The 21,008-nt window shown below is 37.0% G+C and overlaps 1 protein-coding gene across 11 annotated transcripts in view; it reads right to left on the bottom strand.

Annotated features, from left to right (window-relative positions):
- LOC123876254 (neurobeachin) overlaps positions 1 to 21,008 on the bottom strand; it is a 507,523-nt gene that overhangs the window by 176,330 nt on the left and 310,185 nt on the right. For 7 of the 11 annotated variants that reach the window (XM_045922451.1, XM_045922447.1, XM_045922448.1 and 4 more), the window contains 13 exons: positions 19,110 to 19,277; positions 16,598 to 16,686; positions 15,584 to 15,751; positions 15,161 to 15,217; positions 12,501 to 12,611; positions 11,725 to 11,833; positions 11,380 to 11,480; positions 10,469 to 10,667; positions 9,909 to 10,144; positions 9,119 to 9,261; positions 8,627 to 8,789; positions 7,888 to 8,020; positions 7,297 to 7,433 (listed from right to left, as the gene is read on the bottom strand). In XM_045922451.1, coding sequence (XP_045778407.1) covers positions 7,297 to 7,433; positions 7,888 to 8,020; positions 8,627 to 8,789; positions 9,119 to 9,261; positions 9,909 to 10,144; positions 10,469 to 10,667; positions 11,380 to 11,480; positions 11,725 to 11,833; positions 12,501 to 12,611; positions 15,161 to 15,217; positions 15,584 to 15,751; positions 16,598 to 16,686; positions 19,110 to 19,277 — 1,814 coding nt within the window. The remainder of the gene's footprint in view (positions 1 to 7,296; positions 7,434 to 7,887; positions 8,021 to 8,626; positions 8,790 to 9,118; positions 9,262 to 9,908; positions 10,145 to 10,468; positions 10,668 to 11,379; positions 11,481 to 11,724; positions 11,834 to 12,500; positions 12,612 to 15,160; positions 15,218 to 15,583; positions 15,752 to 16,597; positions 16,687 to 19,109; positions 19,278 to 21,008) is intronic. The other 4 variants (XM_045922450.1, XM_045922453.1, XM_045922455.1 and 1 more) reach the window with 4 other exon arrangements.

Raw genomic sequence — 21,008 nt, 5'->3', positions numbered from 1 at the left:
TGAGAAGTGCAATCTTTGACGAATCAAAATAACTTACAAAAGTTATACTTAATCAATTTTATTTTTTGCAAAACGATCGTTCGTTGGAAAAAGTTTAAAGGCAACCGATCAAGTTATCTCAGTAGTGTAGCTATTGACTATAGGCTGTAGTGATGGGAAACAAACATTATCGATAGATCGATAAGGCTCGGATAGACGCTCCGCGGGAGACTCCTATCGCACGGCACATCTGGCGCCTAAATTCCTGCGTGCAACGTACACCCGCGCATAGGAGTCCGCACTGATGGACGGAAGGCTCGTTAAATATTGTTGGAGTTGTATGGATAAGACCTTCTTCTTCTTTCTTAGCCCTTGTTAATCCATTGTTGGACACAGGCCTCCTCACGTGCACGCCATTCCTCTCGGCGTTGGGCGAGCCTCCTCCATGTTTTCCCGCCAGCTTTGTAATGTCGTCTGACCAACGTGATGGCTGCTTCCAATGATCCTCCTTCCGTTACGTGGCATCCATTCCAGCAGCAAACGAGTCCATGGATAAGACCATGTAAGACTAATTTAAAGTACATATTTACAGGCATAATGCTTAACTGAGTAGGTTCCTGCGGTAGTGGAGCGGTGCGGAAAGGTTGCGGTAGTATGATGACATAACGCTTCTCATTGATTGAAAATGTGCTTTTATTTACGTTGTAGAGTTTTAGTTTAGGGAAGGCCTATGTCCAACAGTGGATGTCCACAAGCTGATGATGATGATGATGATGATGACGATGAGAGTTTTAGTTGCAATAGCCAATAGACTTATCTGTGCTATGACATTTAAAAAAACCTGCAAACCAGTCATCATATCCATATCTCCTTTAGCTACACATACTCGTAAGTGTACAAACGTTATCGTATTTCGAAATCAAATATTAAATATAATGCAGAAACGACAGGTAGGCACCGTATGCCGTGCACACAGAATGTAAAAACACGACGAAATTTTCCTTTATAGACTCTTTACATGAATTGCAACCTTATTGTGTTAATGTCAGGGTTTCAATTTGAAACCGAATATACGAATACATATAAAAAATTTCCTCGCCAACTCTCCACACGAATTGAAACCCAATTTTAAAAGCTTTTGGGTTGAAATATGTTTGTGGTCCTGTAATAATAAATCTTGTAGTACGATGACACGTGTCAGGTATTCCAGGAGCTGTCAGAGTGACGTAATGTGTTTATTTATGACATGCGGCGCGGCGTCATCGATGACGTGGGAATGTCTTGGACGAACAACACTGATCTATGATAATTGATGGACCTATTTGGTATTCTAGTTTGAGCATGCTATTGCGATTGAACTTCTTTATAGCATGGGAACGGCAATAATTTTATGGTGTTTTCACAGAAATTATGTAAATATGTTATTTTGTGAAATACTTACTTATTTAAACATCCAAAATAAAAGTATGACGAAAATTTTCTATAACTCCCAAATAAAATCATGTATTTTTAAAAGAAGCTGCAGGTATGCGAAAACCTAATACAGTTCTTCCAGGCGTTGACTATTTTTAAGAGAATATGAGTCGAGTTAATAAGTTTCAGTCAAAACGTATGTTACTTAAATAGGTATTTGTAGACAAATGTTTAAGGTACGTGTCACACTTGAGGAATATCCAGTAAAATAGACTTCTGTAGAGTTACGACCCTTGCACACATTAGGCCAACGCACTCGGCGAACTTACAATATTGTACCATGTTGCAAGTAGATTTGTTTTCATCATACATCATCATTTTGCGCAATTCGGAAACAACGTTTACACACACCAATATTTTCCGAATGGGTCAATGTGCACTGGAGCCATAACCACAAAAGATAAATTGTGCGACACAGTTTTGCCTTCCGCCCAACCATCAAACATTAATGTTAAATTTCTAACAGAGACATTGATTAATAATATTTATTTATTGTACAGAAAAAACCACACAACACAAATCGAAATGCCCATAAAGCTAAACAAGAAAACTATTATTAATTTATCCACATTTCAATAATGACGCACGGTCAAATAAATCAGATCGCTTTTATGATGCACATTGAGATGCCATATACTAGAGTTAACAGCAGTAAATGACGCGATCCAAAAGTTTCTATACGAAAAGTTAAAAGGACTTGTCTACAAGACCATCAATATACAAGTAAGTGTAATGGTACTTGGGTCCAAATCAAACCACTGTTAGATGACGACTGTCTTTATTGATAACAGACAAGCCTACCTACATAATATTATATTTTATTATACTACCTACTACAGTAAGTACGACCCTAACCCTAGACTACACTAGGCTGTTAAGGTTTTCAGATTTAAGTGGGTCATAGTTGTCTTAACATGCAAGTAATGGTCAGCGATTGGCTGCTAAGATAAGGTCGGCCAAAGAAACGGTGGATTGACAATCGCACATGCTGATTTACACAGCCCCTAACGGAAAGATGCTATATACCATAGAAAATGAAAGCAGCTTAGCAGAAAGACCATAACGCAAAATGAGATAAATGCTAGGGAGAAGAAGGAGAAGACGCCATAAAACAGAGACAGTTATTACCATATTAGGATGAAATTCTTACAGTATTTTAACAAAAGTAATGAGACGCCTTTAGATTAAGGATTGGTCTCCACTACGCCTCGGAGCACAGCAACGACCAATCCTTAATCTAAGTGAGAGATATATTATATTTGCTTTTAAAATATATAATAGGTGGGGATGCAGTTTTGACGCCTAATGTATGAGGTTTGCAGCTCTATGGTGTACTACTCAATGTTTAAGCGCACACGCATAGTCCGAATTCCAATAGTTTTTGTCTCCCTCCCGCCACCCATACACCCATACACGCCACGGTTAATTAAAACCGGGTATTAGCATAAACAAATAAAATGCCCCATTAGGAATTCAATTTACAATCTCTGAAGTCGTTTGAATTAGTCGCAGTAAATAATACCTCGGAAACAGTTGGATAATAACCTTATGGTCTAAGACAAGGAATATGGCGTCTAATTTAAAACATTCATAAATCCATACTAATATTGTAAATACGAATGTGTATCTGTTTGACAGCCTGCCAGTATGTTACGTTTTAACAAAGCAACCGTTAACCCATTCTTGGTGAATTTTGACACTGTAATTAGTTTGCATTTTGGAGGTGGGGATATACAGTAAACTTTTCATCCCAAGAAATCGAGGAAAACCTGATGGATTTTGCAAAATGAAATCAAGATTAAGGATGCAAATAAATTCTTCTTTTATAAACATTTGCTGTAGTTATTTGCGCAACAAATCAGTGAATCCGCAACCTCTTTTAACTTAAATGACAGCATTACTAACAGCGACCAGCATGAAATTCATTTGATCAGGACAGCTAAGCAAATAGTGCCCTAACAAATCGTAACATGATTAAAAATCATAAGTAGTTCTCCATTACCGATGCGTCTCATAACTTGAACGCGATCCATAACTCACAGCGGCGATGAATTCATTACATCGAGACAGCTAAGCAAATAGTGTCCTTACAAATCGTAGCATCATTAAATTTAAACGCCATTATAGTTCTTCATCTCCGCTACATCTCATAACATAGATGCGATTCATAACTCACAGCGGTCAGAGATGCATCCATTATATTGCAACAGCTAAGCAAACAGTGCCCTCAGCTACACCAATAGTAACATCACAAATGTTACCAGTTCCTCATTCCCGCTACCTCTTATAACTTAGTCACGATTCATAACTCACAGCGACCAGCGATGAATTCATTATATCGAGACAGCTAAGCAAATAGTGCCCTTAGCTACACTAATCGTAACATCACTAAACTTATGTTACCATAGTTCTTCGGACCACATGCGGGCCAAATCCGGAACTGTTCATAGTTGTATACATTTATTCACTCACAATAAAAAATGTATATTAGCAATAAAAACTACTTTAAACTACTTGTATATTAAGTCAGCGTCAACACTTCGTCCGTACAACGTTCGTTTATTGGAGAAATTAAATTTTCTGCCATATTTTACGAAGTTTTGAGTAATCGCCAAAAACGTGGGAATTTTAAATAAAAATTCGTCAAGTGAAAATCGTATAAGAAAAAACACTTTTTAAGTATTTTAAATTTTCATGGCGCCCATTTTTAAATTTTTATTATTTGTTGTTATAGCGGCAGTAGAAAATACACATTATGTGAAAATCTCAGCTCTCTACCTATTACGGTTCACGAGATATACCCCGCTGACAGATAACCGGACGGTTACCAAGGTTTGTAGTTTGGTTCTAGGTGGCAAACTTATCAGTTTCAGAAAATTCCCACGTTTTTTGGCGAGAAAACAAATACTATTTTTGCAGTTAACCGCTCCTTAAAAAAAGCAATATTGTAATACTGAGCGATGTTCTACAGTACACAAACATATGAATTAAATATTTGCATATATTTTATTACACGCGATTGAATGCATAATTTAGTGTTATGTTTAATTCATTAAGAAGCGATCACGCTCGGTAAATTAATTTCCTGTGTAAATAAATTGCATTTCGTTTAAATATTAGTCCATTTTTACGTATACGTCACATACATACATAAACATTCACAAACTAATAATGCAAAGAAAGAGCGAATTTTATGAGTTTGTAGAATCTCCGAAACCACTGCACCTATGTATTTGAAAAATTCTTTCATCATTTGAAAGGAACATTATTCCAGACCGCAGTTATTTACTAGAAAGAAGTTTTATTGCGTGTTTCGTACACGGGGATATTAGTTTTTAAGAACTAAGCCTGTTGGAATATCTTACTCGTTATAAGGAAAACCTACATGCAAATTTTCTAGAGCCAATGGTACGTTGATAAGTCAGTCAAACAGTTACTCGTTTTATTGTTAGTAATTTGAAACCCTTTACCCGTGGTTCTAGGAACAATTCCTCGTGCTGCCCGCCTGTACATTACAACTTGTCCGGCCTCGTCCCGCTCGCGAGCGCGACGGGACGCCATTGTCCCACTGTCCCGCACTGAGGGCTCGAGCCACACACCGCTGACGAATAGGCAAGCGCCATGGATATATCGATAATCTTGTTTTTATATTACAGACCATCGCTATCGATATAAACATAGTTGACACTAAGGGCTTTCATTGCAATGGTAGAGTCACAAGACGATTCGTTCTTTGTTAAAATTACCGAAGTACAGAACAGGTGGCAGATTATACAAACATGTTGCTTTTTCTAAACTTAACTGACAGGATGATAGGGTGGAGTTGTTACTGGTATTTTTTTTCTATCCCATAAAAATGCGGTTCGCTTAGAGTCCAAGCTAACCCTCTACGATTTTTTCAAAATATTTTGACAATAATCAATAACGAAAATTGATGACAAGAATTACTCATGCCTTGAGAATTTATTTGAAAAATGTAATACTGCGAATATTTCAAGTTAAATATTGAAATATAACTTTTCACCGTATAAAATAAATATGAATGTAGCACGTCACTAGCGTGGCGCCTCGCGGGCCACCGCTCCGCGGGGCTCCATTGTTCGAACAGTTAAAAGTGCCTCATATTCGGTTACCCGCCTATATTACACGCCTATACACGCTATCGATATCACACACTGCTCCATTTACAAACATCCCTAAATCACAATCACGAACATTCCAATTTAAATTTAATTTTACAATTCATAAGATTGAATTTGTATTGGCGCTGTTTCAAGGCTTTACATCATTTGGGTCGCGGCGTGAACGACATAATTTTCATTTTACTACTTCTTGAACAAACACAGACCTTAAATAAATAATCGTACAAAGATCTAACGTCACACCTTATTTGAATTCACCTCTGTCATAAGAGACCCTATTTTATTTTTTAAACAAAAACCCATGAGAAAAAACTTAAACTTTTATTTATAAAGCGATAAAAAGGAAATTTATTGTGCGGTTTTCTTTTAATGTGTTGTTAAATTAATGTTTGGGACTTATTAACTATGGGTGAGTCGTTATTAGCAGCTTAAACATATTTAGAGATCTGTTTCGCGTATCTTACTGTTATTTATTGAATTCCGACTTTCAGAGTAGTTCGACAAATTTTAACGACTCGTTATAGAACTTAACGTATTTATTTTCTAATATACGCTAAGTTTTGTCGAGCACGAAATAATCTCATTCGTTTAAGTTATGTATAGGTCAATGTTTTGCCAGATTTAAATCTGCGTTAGCATTTATGTGCAGGACAAAAACTTATGGTCAATGGACTCAATGGGTGTCAGCTCAACTGATTAAGGAAACTTATCGTGGTAGGTTGAATACTTGTAAGCATAGTCTTAAATGGGGTAGGAATTATTGGTACCTATTAATTCCTCCTTCAACTATTTGCTGTTTATTAAGCGTTACATTATCATTCGCCAGAAGAAATTGGAGAAATTGGAGTTGGTCGTCTACAGAAGTTTTCACCGAGGAACCTTGAATAAAGTACCTATGCCACTTTTGTGACTAGATAGTCACATGCAAAATCTGAAAAAGTGTCGTTTTGACTTTATTTTATTAACAGGAGAACCAAAAAAGTTAAGTAAGCGCGTAAAAATTGCATTGTAAAACTTACTTTATTCAGATAAAGTTGAGATATACTCGTAAATTACCTAAATGACAAAATACGCCCAAACCCACGACTGAGGGCATAGTTACTCGGACATATTTTCTGTAAGCTCATTTTGTAACTATTCATCAAAGCTAGAGCTATCAGGAAGTCCCCCAGTCTATTAACGAAGTAGCGTAGACTTTTCGGCCGATAATAGAGAATACATAATTTTATTATTAGCATAATATCACCATAGTTAGAGACTAGAGTTCTATTTAGGCAGCAATAAACTATCGGGCGTGTCCGTAAGACAGATAGGTGTACAGTTGTTTGGGACGCGGCTTGCGGACTCATCCGGATGTTTTCGGCCGACAAAAACATCCAGAGGACCAGAATTCTGTCGGGCGTCCGATCGTTTGCACAGTTCAATGACTACTACAGTCAAAGGTCGTAAGTTGTGTAGCACCTAAATGGTCATATTCGCGTGGTACGGTTATGCACATGCGTTAGGTGTGTAGCGCGTTCATAGAAAAAGTTCTTAAGTGCGACAGGTTTTTGATGCAATAATTTCGCGGAATTGCTACTAGAGTTCTGAGAGTTGAATTCTGAGACCGTATAGTTAACCCAGATAGGTATAAGTCGCAACGGTCAGCAGGGTCCGTCAGCCGCGTCCGATAATTTGTTTCCGCCTTTAATGAGATGCCTACCTCAGGGTCTATCTTCTTGTACTCGGGGTCTTCCTCGTCCACCTCAAAGTACAGCTCCGTAGACGTCAGAGACAGCGTCCCGGGGGCGGTCAGTCCTGGGGCCACCAGCTTCGCGCGCGTGCTGATGTTTACTGGACCTGGACATTACATATCCAATATCCATATTAATATTATAGTACATGCGAAAGTCTGTATGTCTATCTGTTACCTTTTTACGCCCATCTGTTAAACCGTTTTGACGAAATTTGGAACTGAAGTAGCTTGCATCAAATGTAAATAATGAATACAAAAGGTGATTTTCAGATAAAGAATAAAGTACTTGAAATACCGCGAAAAAAGCACCACCGCCTTGTGGCGGGTTTTTAAATTCATCCGTTCGATACAACAATTCATAAATCGCAGATATAGGTATTAAAATACCTAGATAAACAGATTTTCTTTCTGAAAACTTTTAGCTTCATACGGAACTCGAATTGAAATGGAAAATCGGAAAGTGTAGATAGGTCAATATTAACGTAGGTACGAAATTATTAAAATCTTTTTGCTTTTTTATAGAACTGGAGTTGTTCTATCCTATAACCTAGCTCTTACCGGTAAGGTCTTGTTCGGCGTCCCGTTCATCCAAGAGTAATTCAGCGTCGTCCAATAACTCAGCGGCGGGCGGCGCGGGTAACTGCGCTCCCCCTGACGCCTGAGCGATTCTTGCGTGTAATTCTTCCGTGGCCTGATAACGAATAACATACATGTATTCTAATTAACTACTACTGGTTGACCCCGAACTGAGACCTTAAGATTTTGAACCAATCGGTATTAGTGGCGTCTATCGACACAATTCTAAAATTTTGGCAAGAAGCTTTTGCAGAGAAAAATCAGCCAGGCGCTTTACCTCTGATCACGCGAGCAATTAAATTATGCATTTATTTTGTGCATATACTTCTCGAAAAAAAAAGAGTTAACAATGATTGGATTTAGAAATTACGAAAATGCTTCAATTTCTTATAATTAGTTAAGTGTATGAACCACGCAGGTTTGAAAGTTAACTCCGATCGCGAGTGATTTACTCTCGTCCCTGGAGAAGTTTTATCCTTAATTTTCGTTGAAGTCATTGAATATTTACCAATTTTAAATGGGATCCACTTAACATATTTTTTAGTGAAAGAATAAATTATCAAAAACCAAATCTAAATCCATCGATCGATCGAGTATCCGCCAAAAACAAAAATAGGTCCTCGTCGAATTAAGATCTACCTTTTTAACAGACTCCAAAAAAAAGGAGGAGTTTCTCTATTCGAGTGTGTGTTTTTTTGAAGTCGTGTAAAAATATGTTTACCTGTAAAATAGCGTCGTTAGGCGGCGGTAGCGGCGCGTGATGTGACCGGGTAGCGTGCCTTCTGCCGCGAGCATCCGGCACCAGTCTTCTTCTTCTGCGCGCATCATCTTCCCAAGAGTCCAGTTTCCAAAACCCTCCGTCTATTGATTCGCCTTCGCTCACACTATAAACAAAATCATTAATCATGAATTAAATATATATTAACTAAAAGTGTGTTATTTTGAATTTGCCCTTTGGCTTGTAACGCCACCCTTACTTAGCACATTTTAACGCACACTTTCTATCAACGGAGACCGTGCTCTACACTCCATACTTTAATGACACGAGTTATAGATTGTTTTCACTAAAGCGGAATTTACATTACGAAATTTGTTTCCCGACATTAATTTAATTATCAATTGCATGTGTAAACGTCTAATTTCACAATGCATAAGACTAATTTCGTTATGGAAATTCCGCTTTAGATAGATTTACACAAGTAGGTATAGTTACCCGGCTCTGGCTGCGGCGGCGTGTTGTAGCTTATCTAACAACCGCGCGGCGGACGCTTGGTCCCGGCGTCGGGCCGCAGCTATGAGTCGCTCGCAAGTTCGCTCTTCTTCACCTCTCTCTTGATTTGTTGTGGCGCAGAGACACTGTAATAAAGTAATATCTCATGAGAAACTACATAGTTTACACTGACATTGTAACGGTCAAGCTAAGTTTGCACCTCGCGTATATTACATCACACTGACGTTTAGGTACAGTATGCGAACCGTACTGACGCGACAGACGACCGCGGGGAGGTGAGCGGGGCAGTGGGAGAGGCGCCGCATTCCAGCGAGGTGCAAACTTAACGCGACCGAGTTATACCTTTAAACCTGAGAACTAGCAGCCAATATCCTTTTTGCTTTCTTCAAGTTGCTTGAGACTAGTGAACTGTATTGTGTATTTGAGACTGAGGAAGGCCGTAAACAAAAAAAAGAAGATACCCTAAGAACCCCCTTTCCAGGTCAAGCGTAAAGCGACAGAAAAGCAGCGCAAGTGCCACTGCATCTGCCCGTTTGTATGTAACTAACTGGGTGACGCCATTCGACGCAAGTGCCAAATTTTAACCAAAAAACTACAGCTATTTATTTTTGTCGTATTTTCCCAAAAAAACAATCCAAACCAATTGATTTATATTTGCGACAAAATGGCATTAGACAATTTTCACCTCTTTAAATCATCTTCTCAACACTTCAGACAGTAGTTTTTTTTTTACCTATTTTGAGGGCAACTTAGAAAAAATTTGCAAAAATACCTCAAAATCTGCATGTTTGAGGACATCATCAGCTCTCATCCTGTTCAATATGAATTCGGCTTCGTTCGCTACCCTAACGATATGGTCTCTCATGGCGTGTGACAGCAGCCGACCTTCGTTGATCAACTCTATGAACGCCAGACCAGCGTGCTTCTGCAGAGAGTTCTGCCACTCCTGGGAGCACAGCAGCATCACCAGTTCCACTACTGAGGTACTGGATTTGAAGGTTTGGAGACCTGAAATTAATGGATTTGGGTAGTAGGTGTGTATAATTGCCTCGTTGGCAACGACGGTTGGGTACTACACACTGACAAATCATATACAAGATTTTTCTGATGTGAGTAGCAGCTTTTGTATGTAACTTAATGATTAGTGTCATAAATTATTAAGTTTGATAGCTTAGAACACGATTTTTGTGCGGAATAGCCGTTCTATACATTTATCTCAATGCTTTTATAATATTAGTGTGATATTAGTGGGACCGACGCTTAGCGTGCTTTTCAAGGTAGTTAATAATGTTGTCAAAACAATATTACTCTAATAATTTTATCAAAACTTACCCTCCATTAGCAATTCTTGTCCATGACTTCCAACCAGAGTTTTGGAGAGAAACGGCGCGAAGTCCAGCATGATTTCCCTCAACAGTGGACACACTGGTCCCAACGCTGTCTCCAATTTGTGCGTAAGGGATGCTTCTCGAGAAACACCATCCGCGGACATCGATGCGTTCATTGTAAGGCCGGCGAGGGTTTCGTTATCCTTTAAAATCAGAAAACACAACATAGACCTTATAAAATACTAGCTTAGTCCCGCGACTTCGCGTGGAGTATATAAGTTTCAAACCCCTATTTTAGGGGTTATCCCTAGGGGGCCTATCGTAGGGGGTTTATTTTGAGAAAACCTTTCTTAGCGGATGTCTATGTCATAACAGCTATCTCCATGTTAAATTTCAGCCCGATCCATCATGTAGTTTGAGCTGTGCGTTGATAGATCAAGTCCATCAGCTTGTCCTTGTACAAGACAAAAGCGAAATTTCAAGAGCAGAAATACGCGTAATTACGTTACAGTGTAACAAAATTAAGTGTTAGGGAACGCTACGAACGCTACGGGGACGAAGCCGAAGGAAAAATGTGCGCGCATAATCCCTGGATATTAAGGCTGTCATCAAAAAAAATCCAATGACGTTAGTTCAGTTGTATTGGTTGTAATCTAATAGATTTAAAGGTAATCTGACATCGTTTTTAACGCATGTGATAGTTGGTGACGATTGTCGGTAATTCAGACATTTTCATATCTATTTACACCATATTATGATTTAAGATTTGGCATCTTCGGACATGCGACTCGGAGACAAAACGGGCAAGTCTATCTTCCTAGCGCAGGCAAAACCTACGTTGGTTGGTAGCGCGATCTAACTATTATGATTTAGTAAGTTTTTTACACTGAACACTAAAATAATTCTTAAGCTTACTGGATGTAAATGTCTTTGCGCAGTTTGCAAACTTCTGTTCTGGTGACGCTGAGCTAAGTGATGATGCTCCGAATTTCTCATATGAATTTGTTTGTCTATATCTGTAACAAAAAGAAATCAATCAGTCCTAACGTGTGTGAATCTTATATTTTACGAAACATGCGTGTACAACTTTGTAAAGTATAGCGATTATTGTTTCCAGAAAATCCCTTACTTTTCACTGATGGGCAGGGATCTATTACTATGAAAGAAAACACCACTACTGCATCAAAATGATACATACCTACAGAAAAATTTTTCCTTCATTATGCATTATTTAGTGCTTTAAAATTCAATCGAACTTACCTTCATGAACATTTCCTTCGTGATCCCTCGTCCTACCAGTGATTGTGGCAGGACCTCTTTCTCCGTCTTCATTCAAGTTGACGTCCGTCCATGATTCGTCATTGCTTACCTAGAAATAATATTTTTTTAATGTTTTCTACGGTAATAAGTATAAAGCCGATTTTTTTTTAATTTATAGACTAGCGCTTGGCCGCAGATCTGCTAGCAAGTGATGATGCAGCCTAAGATGGAGCGCACAAAAATTTAAACAGAGCTTATTGACTTTGGTCAACTTCACAGTCTAAGTAAAAGCAGTCTCTACAAATACGTATACTAAGTTTTGAAAAAAAAAAATTTCTTGCATTCAGTTAAAAATGCATTTTACAAGAGTAAATCCTTTTACAATACTTGCGGTGCGACATCGCGTCGTTAAAAGTCCACAATTACACATCGTGGGAACTTAACGTTACATTCTAGTATTGTGGAAGGGCCCTGAGGTATCGGCTTTTTTGTAGAATTAGCAATCACAACTAGTGATCACACTAATATTATAAAGGAGAAAGATTGTATGTGTGTGTGTGTGTGTGTATGTTTGTCACTCCTTCACGCAAAAACTACTGAACGGATTGGGCTGAAATTTAGAATGGAGATAGATTATACCCTGGATTAGCACATACGCTACTTTTTATCCCGGAAAATCAAAGAGTTCCCACGGGAATTTAAAAAACCTACATCCACGCGAACGAAGTCGCGGGTATCAGCTAGTAAATAATAAACAAGCAAAGAGTATAACTTACGGGATGTTTGTTGTCATCTAGCGCAATCTCGCTGGATGTCTCGGGGTCGTTGTTGGTGGTTTCAGTGGAGTTGAGATGGAACGAGCCCGCGTCTTCTATCGAGTCCACGCTCTGGCGATTATTGCAGATTGGACCACGTTAATTTTGTTCAATATCAATAAAAACGAACTAAGCCCACCTTCACACGGACGCTTTTATATCGCACGTTAAAATGCAGCAAATGGGGTTACAATAAGCTCAGTTTTCCCTCGCGCACAAATCGCCGTCGTACATAAGTCCGCGATTCACACGTGAGCTTTTCGCGATATAAAATAAGACCCTCTGTAATTGCAACTTTTCGCAGTCTAGTTAGTCAGTCCCTCTATGACGGACAACAAATTAAGATCGTACGGGGAATGCCACGAAACATCTATTCGTTTCTAGCAGCGTTCGCGGCCTGACACAGAATGTATTCATCCGCTTAGCTAACGGCCCAGATTAATAAGCAATCTATTCTTAATCTGCTGGTATATTAAGTAATTAAGCGACGTTGTTAATTGCCAAAAAAGACCATACGGCTTTTGAAAAATAACAACGTTTCTAAGTGTCCTATCAACAGATTACAAATAGGATCGATCGATCAAATCATTTATTCAGATTGGGTACCCCACTCACCATACACTTTTTGGTTGTCAATTATGGTATTTGTAAGACAATGATGTACCGGTGATACTAATTAATTCGTAAATTATAAAACTAAAGTTACGAGGGTTCCAAACGCATCCTGGTCTGAGAAGAAGACCACAACAAAATCGATCGAAGCTTACAGTGTTAGAATTACAACGCTTGCTGGTGAGCGTTAATTGAATATTTTGGCTTGTGTTGGAGTCGACGATTTTTAAACATACTTTAGAAAAGCGTTCGTGTGACGAATAGTTATGAGTTCGAATATAAGTTGGCATCTTCACTCATAAATAATAAGCCATTTACACAGATACAGTTTTGACATACAATTTGAAATTGTAAGAACGTGAAATTAGCAATCGGTACAAAAATATTTATTGCGTATATAAACAAAGAATTGTTAGGATATAAATACATAATATCAGTTACAGCAAATTTTATTGATATTATTATAAACAAGTACACATATTTAATAATAGAATTAATTAATAGAAATACATACTCATAATAATATGATATCCATAGTAAGGCTTATATCAATTCTATAATATAGGTAAGTGAAGAGAGAAAATACCAGTGGATATAAAAACACGTCTACAAAATTATTACTTTCAAAAAGAGGGGTAAAAAGCATAGAACTTGACCAGAAAACTAATTTTTCAAGCCCTATTTCCTTTTTTTAACAATTTGTCGTATTACTTTACTTCTTTATACCCACTGGTCTATGGAAAAAGTGCTTGTCTAGAATAGACTTCATGCTTATGTGAACGTCTCAATTATATTCCATAGACGAATGAATTCTAATATTGAACGAAATTAAAGGTTTGGTCAAATTGAGCATAATCCCTAGCGTGATGCAGGGTTTAAACTAGTTTGAATCACTATAACGTATGTATGCGACTACAACCGCCGTATTGAACGAGTCATGAACACGTCCATATAAGTAACCGAACCGACCAATCTCTTTTCAGATCGCGCGGGATTCGATTTTCTTTGACCAAAACTTTATCAGGTAAAGCACCTAGTATATTATATCCTTTACGCTATTTTTCTGGCCAATTTCAGTAAAGTGATAATAACATGCAAACTAATTAAAGGTGGAGAAGCAAGCGAAGCGTAAAACATGCAATACTAGTACATACATAATAATAATTATAGTATTTTATGGATGCTGAAATACACAGGTGATATTAATTTTCTATTTACTAATAGAATTCTAGGCCTAGACCGAGATCTAGAATTTATAAAGTGAGATGAAATTGCGGAGGAACTTATTATGAAATGAATACCTAGGTTTTGTAGTATTTTTTTACAATTAATAAACTTAAACCCTAATAGTATTAAATTTATTGCATAGTACCTTACCTTGTTTACAAAAAAATATACAGGTATTATTACATTAACCTTTCATTATACTCTTGTGAATTTGAAATCAAAATACACGCTGAGTTTTTAGGCTCTATCGTTTGTAGTCATAGCAGTGAAAGTGAATTTGAAAACAACTGTGATAATAACAAAAAAAAAATGCATGTACGTAGGTATTTACAATACGTTTTATGTGACATAGTGAGTGTAGCATTAGCGTACTCTGTGGTTAGTGTACTTATACCTATTTAAATTGCACGCAGTGTATTTTGTCCATATTACATTTTGTTTAACAAGCTTGTGTAATCTGGTTTGGAAACCTATAATACAGTATCATTAAATCTCATTAAAAATATTAAGATAGGTAGAGTTTTGGAAAAAGTAGCAAAAATCCTGCCAATATTAACGATTGCGATGATCATAATAATATGATAATCATTTTATTGCTATGATACTGACTTGATTAATATCAAATTACTTAAAGATACCTACTACTTTCTCTTTGCCACTGTTAGAAAAATCAGTGTATGTATTAGATTTGGTTATTTATCTAGCGTATTACCAGGTTTCCATAAACCATTAATTTCAGGTGTTCACACTAAGGGGTTGTGTTTAATTCAACGTGTACAAACCAGGTTTACAACCGAAACCGTAATCCCCGACAATGTTTTGGATCTTGCGCTGGGAAGCTTAGACAGGAAAATATAGATCATTTAATAATAGATACGTCATTTTTAAGGACATTCTAAATTTTAATTAAGGTGGTAGACTACATATATGGGGCAGAACTTCGCTATATTCTGTTAATTATTGATAATACAAAATAATAAAACTATAATATAGTAAATCATTCTAAAGAAATAACACACTGAGTTACTATCGAATTCACTAACGTAGTACACAGCTATATTGAAATAAATGAAAGAGATAGACCCCGTTGCAGTAAATTCTAGAGAGAACCAAACACCAAGTTTCCGAAACGCCACCAAAACTCGAAAGAAACTCGTATTAAACTAAATAGAAGGTACAAATCGAACCTATAACCCAAAACTGACCTTCTGCTTAGGCTGAGTCTTCACTCGAAGACTCGATTTGAACAGTGGCTCTTCTTTCTCAGAGCACGGCGTAAGGGCCAGTTCCACCATCTTGGCCTTCTCCCCAGAATTCGGTTTCACTTCGTCAGTCGTCGTTTCGATCTTAGCCACGCCCTCTTCCGTCTCATCCTTTATCAATTAAACGCGACGGCAAAGTAAGAACGAATGTATGAAGCGTCCAATCATAAATGACACCACATTAACGTATCCAAACGAAAACCAATAAACCAATGATGGGCAATGTACGTAGCAAATCAAACTCGCCAAAAATAAATTTATGATTTTTATATGAACTTTTAAGGGAGCATGCATTACACCGAAGGATTGACCTAATGCTTTCACTATTTTTAAAAGATTCTGTGATTTCTAGACTACCGTATTTTGATGTTTGTATAGTATAATACCTGTCTTAACTGCATGCTAAGTAAATCTTCGGAAAAATACATTACCCTTGGGATTTTCTGTATGTGAACGTAAGGTTGGTATTCAATAGTGGAAAATATCTCACCATTAAAAATTGTAAAATCAAAGCCCTTGCACATGACGACAATTTACATGAACGACGACGACACGAAACGATCCAGCGGCAGACTACACTTTTGAAAACATTTACAAATATGTAATCTAGTTCGCAGCACAATATGCAATCGTTAAACACTAGTTCACTGCGTAGAAAAATGTCTTGATGTGCAAAGATATATAATATGGTTTTATGTGTAGGACGCGTAACAATATACCTTTGTTAATATCAACCTTAAGTTACATCAAAGCAAAAATCGAACATTATTAAAACATCTACTGAAATGGTTTTCATAATCAAATGTTCGGGGAGCTCAAACTATTTTATCTCTAAGAATTACTTGATGGAGGAAAAAGGGGTTTAAACTATTAAAAATTAGTACATGCCATATTCACTTTGACGGAAACCACATTAAAATCTAAACGGCAATCTAGGAAAAGACTAAAAAACCTTACCTTCATGGAAGGGGAGTCAAGTTCGTTTATGGTAGAGTTATTTTCGTCCACTACAATCATGGCGTATTCGACGTCATCGCCGTTGTGTTCTAGAGAAAGAAACAACACATTAATATAACAAAATACTAACTTATTTAACCCCGCGTATATAGTTCTACCGTACCAGTCGTGCGTATCGAATTATTATTCAATTTTTATAAAAGAAATTAACTAATCTTCGCAACCTTATGGCTTGGCTGATACACATTCTGTTAAGTACATAAGAATAGAGTAACAAGTGTAAATTAAAAATTTATAACACCCCCGACGATCCAAAGTATTTGAGTTTTCCAAAACATCATTTTCAAATAAATAATTATGTATTTAGGCAACGTCCATCTTGACAGCTTGACATTTGTCTATTGACATAATATTAAGAACCTAACGGTTATCTAACCTTCTTTTCTACAAGAAAACTAGAAAAGAGCTCATAACTCTTAAACGGCTGAACCAATTTTTTCAGATTATAGCTAAGAACACTCTCGATCAAGCCACCTTTCAAACAAAAAAAAACTAAATTAAAATCGGTTCATTCGTTTAGGCGCTACGATGCCACAGACAGATACACAGATACACAGACACACAGATACACAGATACACACGTCAAACTTATAACACCCCTCTTTTTGGGTCGGGGGTTAAAAACTGTAACTATGGAAGTAGTATTATATAAATACATAACAAAACAGGGCAGGCACTGTTTAGTGTTAAGCAAAACGTGTTAACTTTAAGTGCTTAGTAATTTGGGACCATTTCTATTTTTTCCCGGACCCCTTTCCTCACTCCTGAGTCTTGACTTTTGAACGTTCATGTAGCTAGCTTTGGTGGTAGATCTACAAACTAACCTAGCGTCAGCTAATACACATTTAAGAGTCCATGACGTGCACACTACTTTAGAAAACACAAACATTTAACAGTTACATATTTAATCATTTCACTCATAACAAAATGTGCATCAAACTTTACACAAATAGTACACACCACCGAATTTCTTCAGCATTACAATAAAGAACTTCACAAGGGAATCTAAAAATTCGTTACGTCCGGCCAGTTCAGTGCGGATAAATGTATGATCGATCGATTTTATGTCCTGGCACAACATCGACGAAGCTTAAACAAAGCAGTTGGTTTCCTACAGGGTATAACTTTTACTTCTATACGGGTCTTTAAGACTAAATGACTAAGAGCGTTTGGGTACACAGTATACACAGTTATTCAGTCAGGTTCTAGTATATTTTAAATTGTTCTCGTTACGAAAGTTGAAAAGATGCATAAATGTTAAGGTGTTTGGAGGTATGATACTTTATATTTGGGTGATATGATATTTGGGTGCTTTAAGCCCATATTCTTGTCCTAGCATACCCCATCTGTGCAGTAAATGAGAACTGTTTCAACATTCGCAACGCAACAGCTACTCACTTCTCTTTATAACTACTAGATTAAGTGCTGTAGAGAAAGCTGTAGTTACTCCCAGAACAATATAATATGTTCAGTACTCAGAACTAAAAACTCCTACTTTCATTGATAGATAGAATTCCAAATAAAGAAAGACAATTTTATGTGCATTTGAATTACAAAAAGCAAAACTCTAAATCTAAACAAAACCTACTAAATTAGAACTCATTAAAAAAAGTTAAAATCAACTCTCTCGCATGCATTTAATGATTTGATGATGTCACTAAATTGAATGATGACGCAAATAATATTAACGAAATAAAACATGTCAGCGATGCCCAAGCGGTGCTATAGACACTGCTTTGTCCAAACAGCGATGACAAACTGTGGATTGTTTTTGACGCACCTCGCAAAACACCAAAAGGTTTTTCCTTTATCGATTTCAAATATTTGTGAACGCGCCTAGACGTTATTAAATTATAATAATCACGAGTCAAAAAAAAAAAGGAATTTTTATTGCATCTGTTGAATTCTCTTTGCCTCGACAAAACAATGTGCGCAAACATCGACCACAATGCAATATTTAAACCATCCGCATTACAAAATGGGATTACTTACTTCAAACTGTGGATCATACAAAAGAGTAAGTCTACATTGTATAAGCTAAGCGACACTGTTGCATTTTGGAGTCGTTACTCATTTGTTCAATCCGCTATAAGTTTACATAGATACCAAGATATCGTCAAATCTGCCCGCGACTCATTAAGATTACATGACTGCGCCAATTTTGTTTTTCTTTGGCGGGTGTTTCTCAGTCGAGTCTGTATCCAAACTAGCGGTAGAGTTGAGAACTTTACGTTTCAAAAAGAATTAAAAATAGCTACTTGGCAATTTAAAAAAAGATTATTTTGTAGTTACAAATCCCTTGGTGAAATCAACGGTTTCAAGGATTATATTTTATGCATCCTATATTCTTTCATTAACCTGGAAAGTGTTAGTAACTTTTCCAAACCTTCCACGATATCTGTGCGTATTTAGTTTTGTAATACGGATGTTTCTCGGGGCCGGGTTTGTTTACCTGCGTGCGCGCGGTGGAAATTAGCGATGCGTGCGTGCGCGTGCGAGTTATTATTAACGTGTTGGCCGCAATCGAGCTTGCAGTGCGAGTGGCGGTGAGCGGGGTGCCCACCAGGCAGGAACTGCGGGTACACGTGGTGCGACCACTGCGGGAACAGCGGCCGCGACCCTGCCGTCCCGTCCAGTCCCCAACACAAGGGGACAGGACGGATAGGCATAGGATACGAAAGGATAAACAGAGACCAAGAATACAAAGGGAGTAAGAAAATCAGATTAAGAAATATAAGAAGGACAGACACGAGATACAATAGTTAAAAAGGACCAGGAATAGGGAAGTTAGAAATGTGAGATTTATCAAGAAGAAAGATTGAAGGGACGAGGACATCAGCAATGTAGCATGAATCGAGAAGTAAGATAATCGAAAGGTTAGTTAAAATGTAGCAAAAAGGTAGAGAAGGAGCAAGAGCAGACGTGAGATCGCCATCACATACATAGGAGAGGATAGACAGAAAGATCAAGTAGGACAAACAGGAACGGGAAGACGTCGTAATTCCGACAAAGGTATAAGGTAAGATGAACGAGAAATATATATTGAAATGTATGGCGAAATGTTTCGAGAGAAAGGTAAGGGAAAAATTGAAGTAACAATTATGGTAAAAAATTAAGAAGCAAAATAGATGAATGGAAATGAGCATGCAAAATTATGAGAGAAACGAAAAATTTGAGGGTAAACAACGAAATGGTTAAGACAGCAATTAACATAACGATCATGATACGTAAAATCATGTAAAAGAATAACATGAAGGAAGAAATGGAATTTGTTTTACATGCAGAATATAAACATAATTTTGTGAGAAAAACAACAGGTAGAAAAAGAAACATCGTATAAAGGAACAAAACATCAAGTTGAAGGACATTATAGGAATTATTTAAATGTACAAAACATAAAGTGTGATAGTTGTAGACGTTTGTTTGCATGTGGCATGTGGCAAGTTTCCATGTTTCATGTATGTTGATAATCGCAGTGTAGGCAGTGACAGTAACGTAGATTTTACCAGTGTCCCAAATCGTGACGCGTTTTTCAAGCGGCGTGAAAAAAGGGGAAAACACCACTTCAGATAATATACAAATTAAATTAGTATACCTTCGTGTTTCTTACAACGGTCAAAAGAAGATAAATTTTATTTATCGATAGAGGATTGATGATTGAACAATCGGCTCTCTTCAGGTCAACATTAAACAGCTACGATTACTATAATACTAAAAAACTTCTGATATGCTAAGTAAGGGGTTTCTATAGTTATAGTAAAAGTGTTAAAATCACAGTCAATTACAGTCAATAACTTTTAGGCAGTGATTTACAGAGGTACTTCGTTTGCTCAGATTTCACTTAGTCAAAATGAAACGGATTTATGTATGTATCAGTCATAGTCAGGATTGATAAATCCTGGCATCTCTGGTCATCTCTGGCATAAATCTGTATCATTGTCACTCTTAAGTCTGAGTAAAGACAAAATACACTCTAGAAATCTCTGCACATGCTGGGAGGAACAGTTTGCTTAGTGAATTCACAGAAAACAATACTTCTTAGTGTTTTCTTCTTTTGACCGTACATGTGGCTAATTAATACTTTGGCAAATCTTCTGAGTTTTAATCTTTGGCTCTTTTAAAAGATTTGATCTAAGAATAGTGACAATATTGTTATATAAATTAATGGTGCGACTAAGCGTAATATTGAAGAAGCAGAATTATGAATTTATAAAATTTTAAATCTGATGAAATGTGGTATTCTCAAAAAAATAATTTCGAAACAATAATTTTGTCTAAAAAGTAAACAAAATACCGCCAATTCTGACTTGCTAATGAAAATGATGAGATATTTACAAAAAAAATAATTGAT

This window comes from Maniola jurtina, chromosome 21 (assembly GCF_905333055.1).
Source record: "Maniola jurtina chromosome 21, ilManJurt1.1, whole genome shotgun sequence".
Taxonomy (NCBI): domain Eukaryota; kingdom Metazoa; phylum Arthropoda; class Insecta; order Lepidoptera; family Nymphalidae; genus Maniola; species Maniola jurtina.
Note: the sequence above shows the minus strand (reverse complement) of the source record. Positions and strands in the feature narration are given on the sequence as shown.